Source organism: Ochotona curzoniae, unplaced genomic scaffold (assembly GCF_017591425.1).
Source record: "Ochotona curzoniae isolate NIBS_2020 unplaced genomic scaffold, NIBS_Ocur_1.0 contig_2699, whole genome shotgun sequence".
Lineage (NCBI taxonomy): Eukaryota > Metazoa > Chordata > Mammalia > Lagomorpha > Ochotonidae > Ochotona > Ochotona curzoniae.
Window position 1 is genome coordinate 7390446 of NW_024465561.1, and position 18964 is coordinate 7409409.

The window sequence follows — 18964 nt, forward strand, 5'->3', positions numbered from 1 at the left end:
AGACCATGACTAGTAAGAGTAGGTATTTTTTTTGGTTAGTTTTTCCTATTTTCTTTCGTATCAGACAGCTCCAAAGTCACATTAATGTGCATGCATGCACACACACACAATATGTTCTATTTAGGAACAAATTCGATTTTTTTCTTTGGCTTTGTTCTCTTCATTTCGAAGGAAACAAATCTACACCAAGCGCTGCAAAGTAAAGGCTGCAACAGTCCAGTGCTTTCGCTGTGCTCATGGGAACTCTGGGGAATGGATGCTGATAGTTTTTAGGATTATGATGATAATGTACCTTACTGCAAACATAAAAAAGCCAGGAAAACATAAAACAGAAACAGTAATCAATACAGAGGTAGGCTTTAGAGTCAAACCCAACACTGCTACCTTCACCCTCATGTATACCACCTCATATACAACACTTTATTACACATTCCATTTTGCAGGGTAATTTTCTCACGTCAGTGACTATTCGGCTAAAACTCAAAATTTAAAAATGCTATTATAACATTCCTCCACATCCTATAATTTGTCTGTCACCAGGTCATCCAGGTGTTTCCAGTTTTTCAATATTATTAGATTTATATTACGAATGTTACTTGAAAGACCTTCAAATCTGTATTGGGTTATTTTATTTATTGCTGTGTCTTCAGCAGTTCAAAAAATGCCCACTAGTACACTGTCACTGAAAAAATACTGGCGGAATGAACAAACCAATATATTTCTTTAAAATAAACTGTTACAAGTAGAATTATTGGTTAAGAAAGGAAAAACTTTTTTTTTTTCTCCGCATTTTAACAGACTTAACATCAAAGTCTTCCTAAAAGCTGTGATTTTTGGTATGCTCACTGAGTTGTACTGATTTTAAAGACACACTCATCACTACCAAAGTCACCCTACACCCATTAGATGTTACTCCTCATCTTCCCATTCCCCAGCCCCTGGCACCTACTGAGACTTTTAATTTGCATAATAGAATTATAATACAATTTAGACAACAGAATGGACACTGCAGATAAATGTAAAATATAGCATGGATTTATGACTGGTCTCTTTTATTAAGGACAAGTTTCTTATCAACATTTCACTATTTTTTTCTTAATATGAATTATTGATTACTGTAAGGCTTATCCATTCGTTGGTTGATGGGTATCTGGGTGGCTTTCACTTTTGGCCTATGAATTTACACGACCAAGAATATTCTTTTTCTGGGAGAGGAATTCCTAGATCATGAGGTAACTCCTTAAAATCTGAAAAATGCTGATTTCCAAAGCAACCGCACTGTGTTTACAATCCTGCCAGCAACACAGAACAGGTCCAACTGCTCCAGATGCTTGACAACATTTCTCATTTTTCTAAATTTAGTAACACAAGTCTCTACATACTAGCACATTTGCATTTCTTTGATATCTAATGATGTCAAGCATGTAATTATATGTTTATTGGGCATTTATATATTTTACTTGGAAAAATGTTTATCTAACTCCTTTGCCCATATTTTATTGTTGAATGAGCTTTCCTATGAATTCTAGGTATGTTCTGGGGGCTCCTTATCAGATGCGTGGCTTCTTCAGTACTTGTGGGAGAAAATGGAATTAAAAGCATGAATTTGTTTGGGTGCAAGAAACAATTTTGAAACCTATGAATAATTTCAACCATTATATATGCTTTTTTCCATCTTCCTTTTAAGAAATCACTTGTGCTTTTGAAGCTACCTGTAAGAAACACAAGCTCTTAAGAGTTTATGAAGACAAAGGAGGCACAACCTTGCGCTACGCGGGTCCATGGACACCCAGCAGGATGTTCAACGCCCCAAGTAGCAGCCAGTGGTTTATATTTGTGGAGAATGTGACACGGACAATGAGATAAAATCCAGGGATCCAGTCAGCTGCAGCGTGTGGGCACCGAATAATGTACAAGAGCAGGACAAAAAAGTTGGTGGTTTTGAATGCTCGATGAAATGTGCCACTTGAGAAAAATATCTTCATTTGTACTTGGATTTGCTGTTTGTTTCTCCTTGTTATATAGGTTTTGATGTTGTTATATATAAATATTTTGAACTACATATGATTTCCCTTTAAAAGCCATATTGCATTTAGGTATCTTTTAATATAAGGAAATTGATCAGATACATGACTTTTAATTTTTTGGTGAAGAATGTTTAGATTACTTTCTTACACTCTGCTTACATTCACAACCTACAACCATCTGGAGTCCTTGTGAAACATGCCAATGTGTAGAGCCCTATGAAAGCCTAATAGGATCAATTATTTGGAAAAAAGAAAAGAGTTCGGGCCCGGCACAATAGCATAGTGGCTAAAGTCCTTTCCTTGAATGTGCAGGATCCCATATGAGCGTTGGTTCTAATACCAGTGGCACCGTTTCCCATCCAACTCCCCGCTTGTGGCCTGGGAAAGCAGTAGAGGACGGCCCAAAGCCTTGGGACCCTGCACCCACGTGGGAGACCCGGAGGAAGTTCCTGGCTTCGGATTAGCTCAGCTCCAGCTGTTGCGCTCACTTGGGGAGGGAACCATCAGACGGAAGATCTTCCTCTCTCTCTCTGTATATTTCTGATGTTGTAATAAAAATAAAGTAAAAAAAAGTTTATGAAGTTACTTCTGTTATTAACTTACAGTTCTATAATTAGCTCTTATGTCCAAGTTCAGGATCAGTTTTAAGTGAACTGCTATGCAGAGAGGAAGGAAGAGGCCCGACTTCATTTCTGTAGATATCCAACTATTGCAGTGCCATGTGTCGAAAGACCTAATCTTCCTACCATTTATCTTGGTACCCCTGCTGGAAACCAACTGGCTATTTCTGGTGAGGTTTATTTCTGATCTCTCAATCCTATTGCACTAATTTAGGCTAATCTCCCTGCCAGCACTGCACTGCTATGATCCTGCAGCTCTGCCGGCTTGTCCAGCTTGCTTCTTTTTCAAGATCCTTTGGGTTATTCTAGGTACTCTGAGTTTTCATGCAAATTTTAGAGTCAGTTTGTCAATTTCTACATGAAAAAGAAAAAAAGAATACACCTAGGATCCAGAGAATGTTGAATGAATTTGGGAAATGCACTGCCATGTTTGTGCGAATGAGCCTTCCAATAAATGAATACAGGATGTTGTTTTAATTTATTCAGCTGTTTTGCTTCTAGCACTTTCTTGTAGCTTTCAGAGCACAAAGTCACATTTCTTGTCAAACTTTTACCTAAGTATTTTATTCTTTTTTTGTGGTCTGTCTTCCCCTGTTTATATGCTGTGCTCCCTTTTCTGAGGTAAGCAGTTTTTCTATCAAACTGGCACACTTCTGGAAAAAGCCTCGCTGGCCTGGTAACGAGGCTGCAGAGATTTGTAAATATAGTAATAGCCTAGGTTAGAGACAGACAGACACTGCTGGTGGGCAGCCTGAAGCGCAGGTGGTCCTGGGTAATCAGTGATAACATTTTTTTTTAAAGATTTATTTTTATTATTTTTTTTATTGGAAAGGCGGATATACAGAGAGGAGAGACAGAGAGGAAGATCTTCCGTCCGATGATTCACTCCCCAAGTGAGCGCAACGGCCGATGCTATGCCGATCTGAAGCCAGGAGCCTCTTCCGGGTCTCCCACGCGGGTGCAGGGTCCCAAAGCTTTGGGCCGTCCTCGACTGCTTTCCCAGGCCACAGGCAGGGAGCTGGAAGGGAAGGGGGGCCGCCGGGATTAGAACCGGCGCCCATATGGGATCCCAGGCATGCAAGGCGAGGACCTTAACCACTTGCGCCACCGCGCTGGGCCCAGTGATAACATTTGACGTGGTTCCCAGGGTCTTTTACAGAATTGTATAGAAACAAGGTAGCAAATCATATTGCTTGTATATAGAATAACTGGGATTTTTTCCACCACAGATCACATGCTACCCCTCATAACCACAGTGAGTATCCGAGAACTGCAAGAACGCAGGCTCTGTTTGAAATGACACAGCTGTATTAACTCAAAAAAGTCCGGTTCTCCGCCCATATCCACCAGGCTGTGCTGGCTCAAATACAGTTACTGCACAGATTCAGAACTCTGAGCAAAGTCTGTTCAGACTGAAGATTTTACTGCCACACAGCAATCGTGGAGTCCTACTGGAGGTGTGTGATTTTACTAATCTTTCGAAGGCGCAAGCTTTTTATTTAAATGATAGCATCTGTTTTCCATCGATTTCTGTTCTTTCTTCCTTTTATTTGAGAAACTGGGTTTCTCTCAATCTGCCTTTTCTATTTCCTTTTAAATTACCTGCAAAGCAGAGACCCAGATGCAGAGGAGCATAGAGACAGAGAGAGCAAGACAGCAAGCGTCTGTTTTCTCACTTCCCAAATGCATGCAACAGCCATGCCGGAGATAGAAACTCAATCCAAGTCTCCCTCATGGGTGGCAGGGACCAAATTATCTGAGCCATCATTTGCTGCCTCTAGAGTCCCCGTTAGCAGGATGCTGGATAAGGAGCAGTCAACATACCAACCTACCACAGGACTGTGGAAAGGGACATGGCTCTCCCAGGTGGCAGCTCAAACATGCAGGCCACACTGACATTCAGTTTAAAAAAAAAGATTGATTTGTTTGAAAGCCAGAGCTTGTGCTCGCTTCGGCAGCACATATACTAGAACTGGAACGAAAGGCAGAGCTACAGAGAGACAGACAGGGACAGACAAAGGGATCCATGCAGTGAGCCACTCTCCAAATGGACACAGTTGTTGAAGCTGAGCTGGTCTGGAGCCAGGAGCCTTCTCTGGATCCCCTAGGTGGGTGTAGCAGGCCCAAGCACGTGGGTCATCTTCTGCCGCACTCCCAGGTACAACAGCAGAGCAGTCAGGACTCAAATCAGTGCCCACACAGGATGCTGGTGCCACTAGGCCACGGTCCCTGCATCCATTTTTGAAGATGACTGCTTTTCCTGTCTCCTAATGTGATTATTTGATGCTAGACATCTCCATCTTAGCACTGCTTTAGACAGGCCCCACAATTCTGACGTGCTTCATTTTCACTTCCACTCAGTATCAAGGCTCCCCAAGGCCTCCTTTTTCACTCACAGGTGATTTAGTAGTGTGCTGTTCAGTTCCCTAGCACTGGATATTTTCTTGCTGTCTTTCTTTACACATTTCTAACTTGAAATAAATCATTGTGGTGAGGGATTATACATATTTTAAAAATATATATTTATTTTTATTGCAAAGTCAGATATACAGAGAGGAGGAGAGACAGTGAGGAAGATTTTCCATTCGATGATTCACTCAAGTGACCACAACAGCCAGTGCCGAGCTGATCCAAAGCCAGGAGCCAGGAACTTCCTCCAGGTCTCTCCTGTAGGTGTAGCTTCCCAAGGCTTTGGGCTGTCCTCGACTGCTTTCCCAGGCCACAAGCAGGGAGCTGGATGGGAAGTGAAGCTGCAAGGAGTAGTGCTGGCGCCAATATGGGATCCCAGCACATTCAAGGTGAGGACTTTAGCCACTACGCTATGCCACCACGCCAGGCCCGATTATACGTATTTTTTTTTTAAATCTTTTACATTTGTTATTGTTCCATGATTCAGGATACAGTCTGTGTTGACAAATATTTTGTGAATATACAAAAAGAACAAATATTTTTCTACTGTTGGATATTCTTAAAATGCTTATTTTTCTTTAAAGACTTTTTTTATTGGAATGGCAGATTTATGGAGAGAAAGATCATCCATCCACTGATTCACTCCCCAAATGGTCACGATGACCAGCACTGAGCCCATTTGAAGCCAGGAGTCAGGAGCCTCTTCCAGGTCTCCCACGTGGATGCAAGGTCCCAACCACTTGGGACATCCTCCACTGCTTTCCCAGGCCACAAGCAAGGAGCTGGATTGCAAGCAGAGCAGCCAGGACAAGAACCCATGCCCATGTGCGATTCTGGCACTTTTAAAGGGAGGATTAGCTGATTGAGCCATTGTGCCATGCTGAAAATGTTTATATTATAATGACTGAATAATGTTGTTAATTCCAGACATTTGATGATTCTGTGCTTAGTGTTCTATCAGGAAGAGCTGAGTGTATAAATCTCCAACTCAGCTGCGCTTTCTGTCTTGTCTTCTCCCAGGTCTGCAGTCTCTGCTGTACGTATGGTCTGTCGCAGTTCTCTGCTGCCTTTAGGGTTGCTCTGTCTTGGCAGTGATCTGAACCTCTGGCCACACAATGTCCCATTCGGATGATTTTGTTTTTGCCTAACACTGACTTTTTCTGATACTACCATAGTCACTTTGGCCTTCTTTTGGCTGAACTCACGTCTACTGTTAAGTCGTGAACTTTTCTTTTCATTGGTGCATTTGGACCACTGACCTTTTAAGGTTCCGATCAATACGTCAGACTTTAAGTTTGCCATAGTAGTGAGGTCTTCTGGTTGTTGACGCTTGCTGTTAAGCAGTCCTCTTTGCACTCTCGTCTATCCATACCTGAACATTTTCATAATTCTACTTTTATTTATCCATAGTGCTTGTCACTGTATCTCCTCACACAGATTTGTTTTTAGTGGTTGTTCTGAGTATTGCATATGAATTTACAACCTACCTGTTTGGCCATTTTACTATTTTAAGCAAAAGATAAAAAACTTATCTCCCATTCCTAAGAACTTAAAAGCCTTTTTCCCCCTCCCATTATTTCATCTACACATACCGGGGGCACGGAAGGCCTGCATCTGGCTCCAGCCATCAGATTTAGTACACTCGAGACAGAACGCTCATAACACCTGCCTTTCCTCATTGCCTTTTCTTTTCTTCTTTCCTTATTTCTGTTTCAAAAGTCTCCTTTTGTCACTTCCTTTCTGTCTCAAGAATTTCCTCTCATAATCATTGAGGGCTGGTCTGTTTCTAACAAATTTTACTGGTTTCATGCCATTGAGAATGTCCTGACTGGGTATAGCATTTTGATGGTGATTGCTTTCTTTTTAAACTTAGCACCTGCAAAAATACTGTGGTCTACATGATTCATTCATTCTCTCTCTTTCTCTCTGTCTCTCTGTCTCTCACTCAAACACATACACACACACACACACACTGATTTAACAGTGCTGTAGCGCTATGAACTTAAGTCATTTCCTGACTTTTCTTATCATAATACAAATGCAGGAACATGGGTTTGTTACTTCCCTGAGATAAATTTTTAGGGGTGGAAGTGCTGGGGAAAAGCTAACGTAGTTTAGGCTCTGGACACCTAGTGTCTAACTACACTGAAGGAAGGCAGGGGTTTGTATTCTACCAGCTGTTTGTGAAGGGCCAATTCTTTATCCTGCAGAAATGTTAAGCCACAGATATACACAACATGTGCAAGCTTCACCTCATCTACTTCCCTGTTCACCTATCCTGCCTCCTCACTCAGCCCAAATTCTGTCGCTCAGCTCTAGTCTCTCAGTTCCTTGAATTTTTTTTTTTTTTTTTGCCTGAAAGGTTTTCTTCTAGAATTCTAACACTTACCATTACAAGTTGACAGCTACCATTTCATTAGCTGTCAGCATCTTTGCTTCCCTAGCTAGGCAATGAGCCCCATTTGGAAGGGCAATGTCTTGCATAGGCTGGCATTTTCCATATGGCCTATGTTGTTCTAGTGATACAGCAGACAAGGTATCAGTGATGTTTGACTTCAATGTTTCTTGAGACTCAGTTTGCACCATTTATTACATCTCCCTGGATAAGGAATAAATGAGCGCAATTTCCCTACCTTAGGGAAATAGGGAAGCCACTTGGAGTTTACAGTAGTAAGTAGAACCCTTTTTAAAAGGCACATGAAACCACAACAAATACGTTTCTGCTTAGAAAAGAAGGTCCGATGTGACTGAATCACAGCAGCAGCACACTGGGAGACAGAGAGACTTCCCTTATTCCACATGTGACTTTTGCCTAGTCAATAGGATTCACATCCCATAGGGGTTAAGTGTTACTAAGAAACTTTCATGAAGTACTACAGAAAGGTTGTTATGTATGTACTGAGTTCATTGGGAAAAAAAGGCAATACTAGTCACATATTTAAGAGTTACTTTAAAATTTAAGCCATCTTAATAAAAAAAAAAAAAAGGCAAGCGGCCTGCACATTTATGCCTTAAACAAATCCAATTTTTCACACAAAATAAGCACAGTACAAGTCAAGACCATCAAGCTGAGCTGCATAAATTACTCAGTTAAAACTGACTATGGCATATTTACATGAAATCTAAAATAGGAGCTTTTCTTTATCCTTTAATATCTGCAAACTTTCATCGGTTTCTGTGGTATTAGCCAATGAAGTTCTCAGAACATGAAGAGGAAGCAGGGCTTACCTTCACTGCAGGTAGCATGTCCAAGGAGTCCAGCACGAACAGCACTAATGCTTGCATCAACATCATAAATTGATTAAATTGCCACGTCAGACTAAAGAGAAAAGTTGATATGAAAATGGCAAGAAGCATCAGCCTCTGTAAAGAGAAAACCTTTGTATAATGTGCGTGCCTCTGGTAATAAAAGACCTTGCAGACAAGTTTGCTCAAGAGTGGCCTATATCTCTATAAACCAAATAAAGAAGCCATAAACTGTTGCTCTGAAAACCCTTGCACTGCTTATTTAAGCTCTAAATATCCTTCAGTGACACTCTGCATATAAATGCTCACATACGGTATGTGTATTCCACACTATTATGGAGGCGATAATGCACCAAGTCAAATCTCAAGAGCAATGGCTTAAAAATTCTGACAGCTTTGCAGAAATTGTGTGTGGGTTTGCTGCAACTATTTAAGGGTGGATTATGTAAAGTACATTTTTAACATCAAAAAATGAAAACATTTTCTTTGCAAAGTAGGATACATCTCAGAAAAAAAAAATTTGACTTGAGCTAAAAAGTTGGTCAAAGAATAAGAACTACCTGCCTGTGGCTGGGATGTTAAGCACACATCTTTTCTAACCTCTTATATAAACCTGGGAAATTAGAAAATACATGAAGTGTTGGAAAAACTTACTTCAGAAGGAGGCTGTAAGTTTGGTCTCAGAAAATACGTAATTGCTGCTATCTGAATTGCAAAGAATGGCAGTGCCCAGTTCTCCCTCAGCGGGATGGTAAACTCCACTCTTGTGGTATCTATTCTGCACAAAGGAAGAAACACAGATGGCCAGAATGATGACTTCCATAACTCCCTCAGACTTCCAGAGTCAAACATATATTACACCGAGTCCAGGGCAAAATACTTCATGAAAAATGTCATGCATGCATTTCAGCACTTTCTTTTGGCCCCCAAATAATCCATTTTTAACTGTATTTTCACGTGAACTTTTACAAGTGCCCCACATAAAGATATTTAGAATCTGGTCACTGGCTTTCAGTTTTAAGAACGGTCCCCATCACATAGCATGAACTGGCACTGAGGAACCCGAGTGGGCTGTCTGTGGACATGCATTTAGCTAAGTGGTACAACACTGGATTTTAAGCCCATGTCAGCCTGATTCCTTGGCCCACGAGTGTACCGTGCCAAACTGTTTGGTATTTTTATTTCTCACTTCACTGGTATCAAAAGGCAGCGCTGTTTATCTGTCCAACTTCTCTAACTCTTTAGTAATTTAGAGTTTTTTAAAACTACCTGGCAATGATTTTCAAAAACTTCCTGCCTCACCAAAATGTAAAATTGTAAAAGAAAAGTGTAGTACCTTTGTACATTTGGTGCCAAAAGCCACTCCTTGCACACGCAAGGGATCCGGCACTCAGTAAATATTACCCATAGGCAGACATGTGCACTTACACAAACTTGAGGGATCTCCAAAAAGTTGATGGAAATCTATGATTAAAAAAAAACAAAACCCTGGGCCCAGCACAATAACCTAGCAGCTAAAGTCCTAGTCTTGAAGGCGCCGGGATCCCATATTGGCGCCAGTTCTAATCCCAACAGCCCCACTTCCCATCCAGCTCCCTGCTTGTGGCCTGGGAAAGCAGTCCAGGACTGCCTTGGGACCCTGCACCCACAGAAGAGACCCAGAAGGGGCTCCGGGCTCCTGGCTTCGGATCAGCTCAGCTCCAGCTGTTGTGGCTGCTTGGGAAGTGAATCAATGGATGGATGATTTTTCCTCTCTGTCTCCCCTCCTTTCTGTATATCTGCTTCTACAACAACAACAAAAAAATCTTTAAAAAAAAAACTACTCATAGATTCCAAATTTTTTTACGCCAAAATAAATTTACCTTTAATCCATCTTCCCAACAAAATTTAACCTCTTAAGACTCAATTTCTTCATTTCTAAAATGGAGGTAATAACCTACTTTATAGGGTTACTAATAAAAACAAATAAAACATTTTGTAAATTACTTGGCCCATAGTAGACACTCAAAGGAATTTTAACATAAAAATTTGCTTAAGATTACAAAATAAAATCTCTACTAGTACTTGTGTCCAAGTTTTAAGCCTCATACTGACACTAAAAATTCTATTTCATAAGAAACCAGTGTTTATAAACAGTAGTAATTCATTAGTGTCATAGATTTCCTTTTCTCAGTGCCCTGAGCTTTGTTAACTGAGAGTGGCACACAAGTCTATGCAGGTACTCAGGAAGTGCTTTAGGATCTTGGGGGGAGTCTGGTACAGCAATACATACACTGCGGGGGAAGTCTACACCCCGTATCTGAGTGCTGGGGTCAATGTCCTGGGCTCTGTCCTAATTTTACTCTCCCACTGATGTGGACCACGGCAGGCAGCAGGTGATGGCTGAGGCACTTGGGTCGCTTCCACCAGTGGAAGACACTAGCCGAGCTCTAAGCGCTTGCCTTTGGTCTGGTTATTGGGGGCAGCGAAAAGAACCCTCATGAGCAGGACTTCCAAAATTTTCTGCACCTAAAAAAGCTTTTTAAGTTTTCATTTTCCATGAAATTTTCGAAGTGCTTGCACACATGACTAGAAATACGGACCACAGAGCCAATGGGTAACAGGGTTAAGAATCCTACTGATGGTTCTCCTCATTTGCAATTCGCTATTCCTCAGCTGGAAATACAGGCCTTATTAAACATGAAGCGTTTCATTAACAACCAGGCAAACCAAAGACAAAAGCTCCAACCCGCGCACAGGTGGCCGAAGAAATGCCTCTGAACTGGAAAGGAAATAATTCAGGCTCACAGTCCACAAAAGCAGAGGGGCGAACTGCCACTCACCTGTTGGCGACGTACCAGAGGGCTGCCAACAGCCCTGAGAGCCAGGTACCACTAAGGAGCCAGCTGGTTACATAAAGAGCTGTGACATAGATCGCCTGGAGTCCAAATAAAGTGTAAATATAAAAATAAACTGGCTCTAAATATTTCTGTAGAAGGGAAAGACAAAAATTATTTGTCAGGGAAACTTCAGTTCTCCTTGCTGTCATTTGAAACACAGGATGCAGAAAAGCAAAGCTCAGAGACCGGCTGCTCTCTGGGCAGGGGAGCCCAATGCACCCCCTCACAGCTACTCACACACCTACAGTCCCTCCCCGCCACAACAGAAGTCCCTGAGGGGTCTGGCCCTGTTCTTCAGTCAACCTGGACCGAACTGAGTCCAACTTCACCCACAGGAACTGGGCATTGTGATTTGCTACTTTAACAATGTTTTTTAAATACACATTTCCAAATGAAAAGATTTACCGGTTTCTACACTTTGCACAAGTATTACAAGCCAGGAAGTAACTCTATATGCAAACCTCGAAAAATATAAACAAAAGGCACAATTCTTACTCTATATGGAGAAAAGTAGGACGATGCTGACTACTTTGGAGCCAGCTGAAGACCAAAACAATGCATTTAAGATTTTCAACAAAAAATGGCAAATTTTTGACTTTCAATTGTTATTAACAATTTAATGAGACAGAATGCAGCTTACCTGTATGGGTAGAACTCTATACAAAATGCTCAGAAAAACCTCTTGGTAAATATTCATTCGTTGAAGGAGGTTAATTGTCCGCATGGATTCAGTTTTGTTATCATATATTAAGCCATGAAAACCTGAGATTGATATTTAAGAAGTTACAGGGGGGAAAAAAAGTTGCAATTACTCGTTCAACTTACTCCAAGTCTTCAGTATCTGTCAGATTGTGGCAGGCAGTGGAGATACAACGGTGAACAAAAAACATGAATTTCCTATGCATACGCTAGGTGTGCCCTACGCGTGCACAAACAAGGGTCAAACACTTTTATGACTGCAATAGAAAAAAAAAAAGAGGGCACATGGGTTCCTGTGCAGACGGGTGGGAGGATGGGACAGTGCCTCCGCCGCGCTCCTGCCAGGGGGTCGGCAAGGCCTTTCCTAGCACAGGACGCACAGCCTTCCCCATCCCCCGGGACGGGTGGCCCTCTGACTTGCTCTGCCCAATGGCCATGTGAGTTGATGGATGTGTACCACATTTGAGGTTTTTAAGAAACAGAAACACGTGTTTCTATCACTCTCACTCTTGGCTTCTGCTATGATGCTGGCATGTTCCAAATAGGGGCTGGCATGAGAGGATCCATTGGGGAGAGCCACAGTGGCCTCACAGAGGACAGGCATGCAATCAGAGCAAGACATACACCTGCTGTCACAAAAAACTCCCTGCTTTTTGGAATCACCTGCTGCTTGTGACTAAGCTAAGTGATGTAAAGCACGATTAGGAAGTTCCCAGAAGAGGAGCAGTTCCTCAGGCATAGGAAAAGACGCTCAACCTCACCCCCGCCGAAAGTGCAAATGACAATGGCACTGCGAAGCCGGTGTTGTGGTGTACCACTCAAAGCTGCTGCCTGCCAAACCGGCACCCCACCCCGCTGCTCCATTTCGGATCCAGCTTCCTGCTAGTGCACCTAAGAAGGTAGTGCAGGATGAGCCAAGTCCCTGGGCCCCTGCATCCAAGCGGGACACCTGGATGAAGTGCCTGGCTCCAGCATTTGGCATGGCCCAGCCCTGGTCATTGTGGCCATTGAGGGAGTGAACTGGAGGATGGGAGATCTCTCATTCTGTTTCTTTCTTTCTGTAATCCTGCCTTGTAAATAAAAATAAGTGCCTTAAAAACCACGTGTACTGGCCTTCTGATCCAAAAAAGCTCAGTCTGGAAGACCAGAAATGATCCAAACGCATCAGTGGGAGGAGAGGCAGACAGAAACACTGCTCCTCCAATCCCTTGCTGATGCCCAGGCCTCCAACAGGACTGTATCTACAGATCAAGGAAGGCTGTGAGGTTCTAACAGAGCTGTGTCACTACGACAGCACTGATGACCTCATCAGAAGAGGAAGAGGTCAGAGTGGGTGCGTCTGCTGCTACTGCACCTGCTCAGAGAAAAGGCCACGTGAGCACACAGGCAGCAGAAGGTGTCCATGACACAGGAAGACAAGCATCACCAGGAAGCAACCTCAACAGCACCTTGACCTTGGTGTGTAAGCCTCTAGAATTTAGAGAAAATAAATTTCTGTTGCTGAAGCTCTCAGTGTGAGCTATTCAACTCAGGTAATGACCACTCTAGAAGGTTAACCACATGGGGCTGTTACTCACTAGCCGTGTATTTCCCCAGCCCTCCCCTGGGTGGCGCCCTTGGTGGGAAGGGATACAAGAGAGCTTGCCTGCTGTCTCTGCCAGGTGAGGACATGGCAGAGAAACAGCTGTAAGTCATGGAGGCAGCTCTTGTTAGGACCCAACCAGACTGGCATCCGAACCTTAAACTTTCTGCTTCCAGAGACACGAGAAAAGAAATCCCCGTGGCTTCAACCATCCAGCAGCCCAATGGACTATAAAAGGTCACCTATGGGCATTACACTAAGAAACCACCCTTACAATCTACCAGGGCTGGAGGCAGCTCTTCTCTAACAAACAGAAAAATTAAGTGAAGCATTTGTTTACATATTTAAAACATTAACAGCACAAGAATAAACTAAAGACTAATAAAACAGTTACCTACAGAGCTGGGAAGGAAAACAGGGCAGAAGGGCAGGGATGGGAGGAGCCCTCTTTCTGAATGTTCTCTGTTTCATAGGTTTGATTTTGGGAACATGTACGCATTTTCTATAAGTATAAAAGAAAGTAAATTAAACATCTGACAAAAGCAGAAGGAAATAAGCAAACCCACTGAGTTGGTGGCTTGGTCACAGAGAAAGCAGGCTTTCCAGTGACCTGAATGACAACAGAGGAAAATGTGTAGTCCCAGCTGAAGGAGAGCTGCAGGGACAGCTTCTCGGGGAATCGTACTGTCTTTGAAGCAATTATAGATTCATAATAACATAAAGATGGTAAAATTTGTAATGGACTTGTTTTGTCAACTTACAAAACTTAAAAAGTAATATCCCTGTTTTCTCCACTTGGAACTGAGATTGGTTATATGCATATTTTCTTTTAGGAAAGAAAATTCATACCCCCAGTTCCACTTGGAAACAATGCCCAATCTTGTGGCAATTTAAGCCCCGGATGCCCAGACCATGGTAATTTAAATAGCCACAGAAATGCAGTAGAGCTCCTTAGAGCAACAGCTGATTCTAGGTTACAGAGAGAGAATACGCTACATGGGCATGAAGCATCGTTGTCACGTCATAAAGAAAGAGGGTCTTCAAAGGATCACTGGGGCTGGGTCAAAAAGCACAACTCAACTTTCGCAAACATTCAGATGTGTTTACAGAGAAAACAAGACTGGTCAGGAGCTGCTAACTGTTAGCTGTGTCGTGAACACAGGCAAGATTCTTTTTATATGCTCAAATTTTCAGAAAACAAAACCAAACCAAAACTGAAAAACTTAATGATGGACCACTGGGCTCACAGTGGCATCACTCCAGCAGTTGCCTGACCTCAGGGTGACTGACATCTGGGGCCGAGGCTGATCTGTGCCTGGGAGGATGTTCAGCAGCCTCCATGGTCCCCACCCACAAGATTCTAGAAGGACTCCGGCCCTCCAGGTACAATATCCAATGGTATCTCCACAAATCCCAGATGTCCCGCAGGGGCCCAGCCCCCACCCGTTCCTCCCTCCGTTCGGAGCACTGTTTTAAAAACTGTTCAGAGAACCAATTTGAAAACGAGCAAATGGTACCACGTTTCAATACTCCCAGCAGTTTTCTTCTACACAGCCACAGTAAGAGGTGAACAAGTGAATACTAGCAGGGTAAAGTGTCAGGCTCTTGCTAGTCCTGATTTTTAAGCCTTTGGTTATGCAATTTGGTCACGTGACTGGGCTGGCATCCTTGTTTTATATATTTCCTGTTTAAAGAGTTTCTTTAACTTGTATTGATTTGTTTCACTGTCAACAGCACTATGATTCATGCCTAACACGTACTTTCTCTGTAGGACACCTCACCTCCTTCTTACACTCAGGAGCACAAGACAGCACTTCACACAGGCTCAAGGGGCCATGTTCAACTGCAGAATCACCAACAAAAAGCACACAAATGTGGAAATATGGCCCTACGTGTGACTACAAAAAGGATACTACAGTGTGAGAACTAAAACAAAGAGTATCACCTTGTTCATTCTCTGAGAACAAGCATGTCAGTGACCCCCAAAGCTTGGGACACACCCACGAATGACCGTGGCGCTGTGGGGTGCTGGGTGAGTCTGGGAAAGTGGCAAGATGGCCTAAGAGCATGCACTCAACTAGGAGACCAAGGAGCAGCTCCTGGAGCCTGGCTTTGGCTTGGACTACCCCTACCTACTGTGGCCTTTGAACAGTGAGCTAATGGATGGAAAAATCTCTGTCTCTATGTGCATGCGTGTTTGTAATTCTGCCTTTCAAATGAATAAATCTTAAAAAAAATTTCATAAGTGTTGATTTAGGTGGAGCATAGATTAATTCTCATGAGCAGACAATTTTGCAAATAAACAATATGTGAACTGCATGGCCTGACTCTGTAGGGGAGGGGATCAATCCTTATTTTGTCTTTTCTATATACGTGGTACCTCAAGGTAGCTTCATAGTTGATGAGGAAAAGGCTTTTTACATAATTGAGTTCCAACTAATAATTAGGAAGAGGACCTAGCACAATAGCTCAATTGGCTAATCCTCCCCTTTCAAGCTTCGGGACCCTATATGGGTACCAGTTCACATTCCTGATGTTCCACTTCAAATCCAGCTTCCTGGGTCCGGCATGATGGTTCCATTCGCTAATCCCCCCCTGCAAGCACCAGCACCCTATATGGATACCAGTTTGTGTCCCGGCTGTTTCACTTTCCACCCAGCTCCCTACTGATGGCCTGAGAGAGCAGAGGAAGATGACCCCAAGTCTTGGGACCCTGCACCTGCATGGAAGACCTGGAAAAAGCCCCTGGCTTCCAACTTCGGATTAGCTCAACTCTAACTATTGTGGTCTCTTGGAGAGTGAGCAAGTCAGTAAATGGAAGATCTTTTTGTCTCTCCTACTCCATATATATGTGCCTCTCCAATACAAAATAAGTTGATTAAAAAAAAACCTGGAAGAATGATTGAATTCGAACACCATATTTTGGTTGCCTATCAAACGACGTACACAGGCAATAGTCGTCAGTGGCTACTAACAACATGAAGTGAGGGACCAACGGGTTGATGAATCATGCTATCAACTTTTTTATGAAAAGCTAACCAAAACTTCTTAGCTCTTATTTTGGTAAAATGAGAAGTACAAGACATCACCTAGAAAGAACCTGTTCCCAAAACATCCTGGCTGATTCCAAACAAAACCTAGATGAGGACAATTCTGTCACTTGTGCTCAGTTAAGTACATTAAGGGCGGTAGAAGAGGTGCTTTTAGAGCTCCCGTTAGAAGAACGTGGGCACTAAACCACTTAGGAAAAGTGAGGAGGCAGCAAAGAGGTGACTGCAAAGTAAAGGAATGACGGGGAGACCCCAGGGACAAGAAGGACAACGCCAGCTTTCATGGTCACACGATTGCCTGTTGTTTGACATTCACCTGCCAGGATCTCTCTGAGAATAATCGGGATGGTTGGTTCAGGGGTTAGAGACGACATCTGGAATGTCTGCAACCCATATCAGAGTGTCGGTTCCAGTCCTGGCTCTGCTATTTCAGTCCAGTTTCCTGCTCATGTGTATCGTGGCAGGAAGCCTGGATGAACTTCTACACTTCTAGATTTGGCCAGATCTAATCCTGGCTTTTGGGGAGTGCTTTGGGAGTGAGCTGGCAGAAGCAAGATCTATCAAATAAAGTTGAAAAAAAAAAAAAGTAAACGGATCATAACTAAAATCAGCAATTAAAAAATCAAGAAATTGCAAAGATTCCTTTTGCAATGGAGAAGCACTAGAAAGCCATTAAGGGGGATGTTATATAAAATAACCTATAAAATATTATGCAACTTCTTCCACAGAAGAGTATGTTCATGGAATTATTAAATGGTAACAAGGAAAAACTGTACAGGCTTCATAAAGCATTTAAACTGCTTTAGTGCAAAGGAAAAAAAAAAAAGCATCTTTTTAAAAAAGATGTGTTTACTTATTTGAAAGGCAGAGTTACATAGAGAGAGGAAGACACAAAGAAGAGATCTTGAATTTGCTGGTTCACTCCTCAAATGGTTGCAAAGGCCAGGCTGGGCCAGCTTCTAAGCAGCAGCTTCATCTGAGTCTTCCACGTTGGTGTCGGGGGCCCAAACACTGGGGCATCTTCTGCCTCTCTCCCAAGTGCCGGGTTATACCTGATGCCCATGTGGGATACTGGCACTGCAGGCAGCAGCTTTTTCCATGACGCCACCACACTGACCCCAGATGTGGGCATCTTATCTAAGAGGCTGACTGAAATCATGAAAAGAATGCAACAGATTCCCAAACGCAACTCCTTGCCTTGTAATTACCTTGCGCGAGGGTGGGAGCCTGCAGCATCTGCTTGTAGTAGGAGTAATATAGTCCGCATTCCGTTCTGAATGAGATTTCTCGCTCCACTTCCTGAAACAAAGTTAGAGCTACTGGGTTTACATGACCTAGTTTTGCTTAAACATATACCGTCACTGTAGAAACAGGACATGAACTACAACTCAGGAGAGACAAAAAAAAAAAAATCGTGACACTTAGAGGCTGCCGAAAGCTTGGCGCACACGGCTGGGAGAAGGCTGACAAGGGCTGGGGCTGGGTGATGGACACAGCACGTGTGTCTATCTCACACCTCTGCCCACTGCCCCGGAGGCTGGATCTTTCCTGTGACAAACCACCGTAACAAATGGGCACAATCAGCTCCGTTCAAGCTGACGTTTCACAGTGAATGCTTTTCTCCATCAGACATGTTAAAACTACAAAAGTTAAAAAAAAAAAAAAAAACACCATTCTCATATTACTGAGACACAAAAAGAGGACATTTGCAAAACAGAAAAAAATCTCCGAAATGAAAATGACTACAGTTGCTCCAGGTACCAGACCCATGATAATTAGATAAGTTCTAGGACTTTCTCTTTATCCTCAAACTGCAAGATATCCTTAGTCAAATGAGGCAAACCTTTTACATATGAATTTTACTCTGACAAGTGTAATCGTGGAATGAGGCTCGTGCAGGCAAGTAGATGCATGAAATACTGCAACTGCCTTTAGGCAAGTGTTCAACCTTAGAAAGTCTGAACGTGTTAAGTAATAGCATTAGTCAATTTAGCGGCAAGATGCTCTTACTAAATCTAAAATTTAAATCATTAACATAAAATATGGAGGCAATGGGGAATGAGGATGAGGAAGACTTTCTGGAAAATACTATTAATACTCAAAGATTTTACATTTTATATACATATGAAAATATACATGAGGATAAAGTCATAATCTTTTCCATTACAGAGTCTTCTAACCTAGCACTCGAAAAGCCAGGTACTAGAGTGTGTGGCATATTCTCTAGACTCTAACACTCATCGGAGTGTCTCCCGTTAGAGTAGATTTCCATTCCACAAGCCCAGCTGAACTTCTCGGAGAGGCTGACCACAGAACACCACACTTCCGGCTGCTGAACAACTTCCAGCATGCCTCCCTGTACCTCGAACTATCTTTTCAACAGTAATAAACACTTCATTGAAAGAACCCTTGTGCTATTTATCTTCAGAATTGAAATTTACCCACCCTGTTT

The 18964-nt window shown here is 42.6% G+C and overlaps 1 protein-coding gene and 1 pseudogene across 3 annotated transcripts in view; one reads left to right on the top strand and one right to left on the bottom strand.

Annotated features, from left to right (window-relative positions):
* The window catches only part of DPY19L3 (dpy-19 like C-mannosyltransferase 3), a 75416-nt gene that overhangs the window by 35559 nt on the left and 20893 nt on the right, over window positions 1-18964 (bottom strand). For 2 of the 3 annotated variants that reach the window (XM_040976490.1, XM_040976489.1), the window contains exons 4-8: window positions 17721-17811; window positions 11822-11943; window positions 11125-11270; window positions 8957-9080; window positions 8285-8419 (exon numbers count right to left, since the gene is read on the bottom strand). In XM_040976490.1, coding sequence (XP_040832424.1) covers window positions 8285-8419; window positions 8957-9080; window positions 11125-11270; window positions 11822-11943; window positions 17721-17811 — 618 coding nt within the window. Of the gene's footprint in view, window positions 1-8284; window positions 8420-8956; window positions 9081-11124; window positions 11271-11821; window positions 11944-13856; window positions 13965-17720; window positions 18203-18964 lie in introns of those variants that run through there. The other variant, XM_040976491.1, reaches the window with a different exon arrangement.
* Window positions 1782-1956, top strand: LOC121153746 (annotated as a pseudogene).